Below are 5000 nucleotides of genomic sequence, written 5' to 3'. Positions count from 1 at the left end.
TAGTGAAGCAGTGTCTCCACTACACATCTTCACGAAAATCAGAGCAACGCTGTGTCAAGATTACAGAGGAACAAACCCGAGACGACAACAACACAAGATTTGTTTGTGTGCATTGTATTGTCCTTATGTGTTACTGAATAGGTACGTTTTGTTTGTCAAAACTTTGATTTTTATTATTTTACATTTTCTTTATCTTTTAAAATAAAATTATAATTTAATTTCATCAGCAGACTTGTTTAATAATTCAAAGCTATACTTTTGTGGGGACCTTTTGTAAAATCATTAGTCCGATTGTAGTTGAAAATATCTTTACATTTCAATGTCATAAAATCATTGACAGAGGTTGTAATTGATCACATAATTGAGTTATTTTCCACTATCTCCTCCTTGTTGTTGTTGTTGTTGATTTCAGCCACGACCCCAGCCTATACAAGGCTTGTGTCTACATCAGCTGGGTGGGGATCGTTCTAGAATTTTCCATCAACGGAATCCTCGTCTTTACTGTACACAACCGATTCAAGTGAGTCGTTTTAGTCTGTGACATCTTCCTCGTCGTTATTGTCGTCGTCGTCGTCATCATCATCATCATCATCATCATCATCATAATTCATCATCATTATCATTATTTTTTATTCTCCTCCCCCTCCTCCTCCTCCTCCTCCTCCTCCTCCTCCTCATTCTTCTTCTTCTCTTCCTCCTCCTCCTCCTCCTCCTCCGCTCCTCCTCCTCCTTCTTGCGTCCATCAATCCTCCCACCCATCCATCCATCCATCTATCCGTCCATCCATCCATCCATACATCCATCCATCCATCCATCCTCCAACCCATCCTCCCATCCGTCCATCCATCCTTTCACCCGTCCATCCATCCATCCGTCCTTTCACCCACCCATCCATCCATCCATCCATCCATCCATCCTCCCACCCATCCATCCATCCATCCATCCTCCAACCCATCCTCCCATCCGTCCATCCATCCTTTCACCCGTCCATCCATCCATCCATCCATCCATACATCCATCCATCCATCCATCCATTCATCCATCCTCCCACCCATCCATCTATCCTCCCACCCATCCACCCATCCTTCCATCCATCCTTCCATCCATCCTCCCACCCATCCATCGTCCCTCCATCCATCCAATCATCCTTCCACCCATCCACCCATCCACCCATCCATCTATCCATCCTCCCACCCATCCTCCCACCCATCCACCCATCCATCCATCCATCCTCCCACCCATCCATCCATCCATCCTCCCACCCATCCACCCACCCATCCATCCATCCATCCTCCACCCATCCATCCATCCATCCTCCCACCCATCCACCCATCCATCCATCCATCCATCCTCCCACCCATCCATCCTCCTATCCATCCGTCCACCCACCCACCCATCCATCCATCCACCCATCCTCCCACCCATCTATCCATCCTCCCACCCATCCATCTATCCTCCCACCCATACACCCATCCATCCTCCCACCCATCCATCCTCCCATCCAACCATTCATCCTCCCACCAATCCATCCATCTATCCATCCATCCATCCATCCATCCATCCATCCATCCATCCATCGCAGATCTCTCGGCTCCAAGGATACGACGTCATCTCGCATAAACGCCAAGCGAGTTCCCGTCATCATCATTATGACCTTGTTGATTCTGTCTATCGTCCCCGCATCCATTTTTAAAGACACCAAATTGGCGGAACTCAAAGAGATGAACAGCTCTCGGTAGGCGATGTCCCTTTTGTGTATTTGAGCTTTGAGCTTTTTATATATATAGAGCGCAATATCCACTAAACGTGCTCAAAGCGCTTTACATGGGGTCAACAGCAACACGAAACATGTAGGACGAGATAAGACGCCTGTTAGCCGATATTACAATCTTTTTTTTTCCCGACAGAGACAAAGCTGTTAACGGCCAGGTACTCATATTACACCTGATAGTGCATAGTTGAGTCCTTGGAAAAAGCTCTTTACTCACATTTTCTCACCGTACTCAGGTGTGAAATGAGTACCGGGCCGTTAACAGAGTTGTCTCTGTCAGAAAAAAAATTGTAATATCGCCTAACAGGCGTCTCGTTCTACACAATAACAGCATCTTATTTTTCTAGTCTAAATATATCAAATTAAGAAATTAAGGAGCAGGCACTGGTGCAAGATAAAGATCTGAACAAGTGTGTATGAAAGGTGCCAGACAAAGCAAGAATGAAAAATACAAGAAAAAAAAAACCCCATCTCATCTACCCTTGTGAAGACAAAAGGTATTAAAATCAAATTGTCCCAACTATCGGGCGCCTCTGTGATGTAATGGTAGCACGTCTGACCGGTAATCAGAAGGTCTGAGGTTCGATCCCCACTGATTTTTTGGGATATTATTTTATTTTCTTGTATTTTTCTTTCTTGCTTTGTCTGGCCCCTTTCATATACACTTATTCAGATCTTTAGTCTGAATATCTGCTGGTCGCCAATAAAGATCATTCATCCTTGCTCTTTAGAATCTGCGTGTACATCCTGCTACTAAAAAGTCATGCGACATTATGATTCATTAATGTGTAACCTATTGATTATTAGTCCTCCGAAGGACTGGTTAAATACATCCTTCCAATGAGTTTGGAATCGGAAGAGTAGAAGATGTGACGTCACGACTTCTTTGCCCTATAAAATTAAATAATCCATCAGAAATTATAGCAGTCCTTCGGACTCCATGAAGCCAGATTTTATCCTGCTTTCTGGTAAGAGCGTGAAACGAACACAATTCCTATATACCCTAAAGGTAGGACGCTAGTCTGTCGCAAAGTACGTACTTTCCACGGGACCTATCAGATCCAGCTCCCTAACTACTGCTGCGTGGACGGGGAGGGAGAAAGGCAGAAACTGGACTGCAACTGGTATCGATCTCTATAGGGACCCCATTTGATAGAAGTTTGACTATAACTGGATATTCTCTCTCTCCCCGCCTCCCTCCCCCCCCCCTCCCCCAAACCAACCTCCGAATCCACCACCCACCTAAAATAACGCCCCCCCCCCCTCCCAACCTCCCAACTACACCCCAAATCAAACAACCACTCAATATCACGCCCCCCCCCCCCCCCTCCCTCACCCCAAATCCACCACCCACCTAAAATAACGCCCCCCCCCCCCTCGCCATCTCGAACCCATCACCCACCCACAATCACGCCCCCCCCCCCACCCCGAATCCATCAACCACTCAATATCATGATTCTTCCCCCCCCCCCCCCCTACCACACCGAATCCATCACCCACCCAAATTCACACCCTCCTCCCTCAAAATCTACTACCTACCCCTCCCCCCCCCCCCCCCCCCCCCAAATCCATCATCCACCCAACATCACACCCTCCTCCCTCAAAATCTACTACCTACCCCTCCCTCTCCCCCCCCCCCCCCCTAATCCATCACCCACCCAAATTCACACCCTCCTCCCTCAAATCACTACCTACCTACCCCCCCCCCCCCCCTAATCCATCACCCACCCAATCACACCTGTCTCAATCTACTACTACCGCTCCCCCCCCCCCCCCCTAATCCATCACCCACCCAAAATCACACCCTGCTCCCTCAAAATCTACTACCTACTCCTCCCCCCCCCCCCCCCCCCCATCCAGTTGTTCCCATCTGTTCCTCTTTCCCTACAGCGGAAACCATCTGACAGATCGAGTCATCTCTGTGTTCCAGTTGCTGTGCCAATCGTTCATCGCCTTCTTGCTAGTCTGCATTTTTGTACGGGTCGCTATCATGAAGTGGCACACCAAGGTGACCTCCAGGGGATCGGTAAGCTTTTGTGAGTACGTGTGTGTGAGCGTGTGTGTGTGTGTGTGTGTGTGTGTGTGCGTGCGGCTATGTGGTCTAGTGGTATGACACTCGCTTTCCGATCGGAAGGTCTTGGGTTCGAGCCTCGCTCGGCGCATATTTGAGTCCTTGGAAAAGCCTTACTCACATTCTCTCACCACATTCTCTCACCGTACTCGGGTGTAAAATGAGTACCTGGCCGTTAACAGCATTGTCTGTGTCCAAAAAAAAAAATGTAATATCGTCTAACAGGTGTCATGTCACGTCCTACATGTTACGCGATGCTTGTGGTCAGGGACCCTTTGTAAAGCGCTTTGAGCACATTTAGTGGATATTGCCCTATATAAAAGCTCTAGAAAGAATAACGTGTGTGTATATGTGTGTGTGTGTGTGTTTGTTTGTGTGTGTGGTCTTGTTGTATGTAAGAAGTAAATGTTGCTGCTTGAAACTCGAAGAAATAAATAACAATGTGAAATTGGGTGTAAGCTTCAATTTAATATACGAAACCGATAAAATGGACGTTTCGGGTTTCCCATTTATCATCAAAACAGGATGAATGAAAAACTACAGATGAATGAGATAATGTGATTGTGGCGTTGTTAACCATCGGAAGGTCCTGGGTTCGAGGATTCGAGTCAGGCTCTGGCGGTGCATAGTTGTGTCCTTGGAAAAAGTTCTTTAAACTCACATTCTATCATCACACTTAAAACGAGTTTAAAACGAGTACCTGGCCATTAACAGTGTTGTCAGTCGGGAAAAAAATTAATATCACCTTACACCAGGCGTCATGTCTCGTCCTACATGATTTCTAATAGTAACTCGTTATGTCTCACTGTAACTCATTGTGTTTTATTGTAACTCACTGTGTTGCATTGCAACTCATTGTGTCTTATTGTAACGCATCGTGGCTCATTGTAACTCACAGTGTCTCATTGTATTTCACTGTGACTCATTGTAACTGATGATGTCTCACTGTAACTCACAGTGTCTCATTGTAACTCATGATGTCTCACTGTAACACATTGTGTTAGAATGAAGTAGTAAAGGTGACCGCTCATCTCTCATTCGTCCTTGGTGTTTCATTCATCGTATTTTGTTTATAAACGGGAAATCCAATATGTCTCACAGTACATTCTTCGTTGATTAAATTGAAGCTTTAATTCCATTTCCTATTATTAATTAATT

General features: G+C 46.0%; 1 protein-coding gene across 2 annotated transcripts in view; it reads left to right on the top strand.

Annotated features, from left to right (window-relative positions):
* The window catches only part of LOC144957795 (uncharacterized), a 35966-nt gene that overhangs the window by 9088 nt on the left and 21878 nt on the right, over positions 1-5000 (top strand). For both annotated transcript variants that reach the window (XM_078889223.1, XM_078889224.1), the window contains exons 6-8: positions 413-520; positions 1583-1735; positions 3632-3797. In XM_078889223.1, the coding sequence (XP_078745349.1) occupies positions 413-520; positions 1583-1735; positions 3632-3797 (427 nt within the window). The remainder of the gene's footprint in view (positions 1-412; positions 521-1582; positions 1736-3631; positions 3798-5000) is intronic.

The sequence above is a fragment of the Berghia stephanieae genome, chromosome 12 (assembly GCF_034508935.2).
Source record: "Berghia stephanieae isolate SIO BIC M18660-M18661 chromosome 12, UCSD_Bste_1.3, whole genome shotgun sequence".
NCBI classification, from domain to species: Eukaryota; Metazoa; Mollusca; class Gastropoda; order Nudibranchia; family Aeolidiidae; genus Berghia; species Berghia stephanieae.
This window is presented reverse-complemented; position numbering and strand designations above follow the sequence as displayed.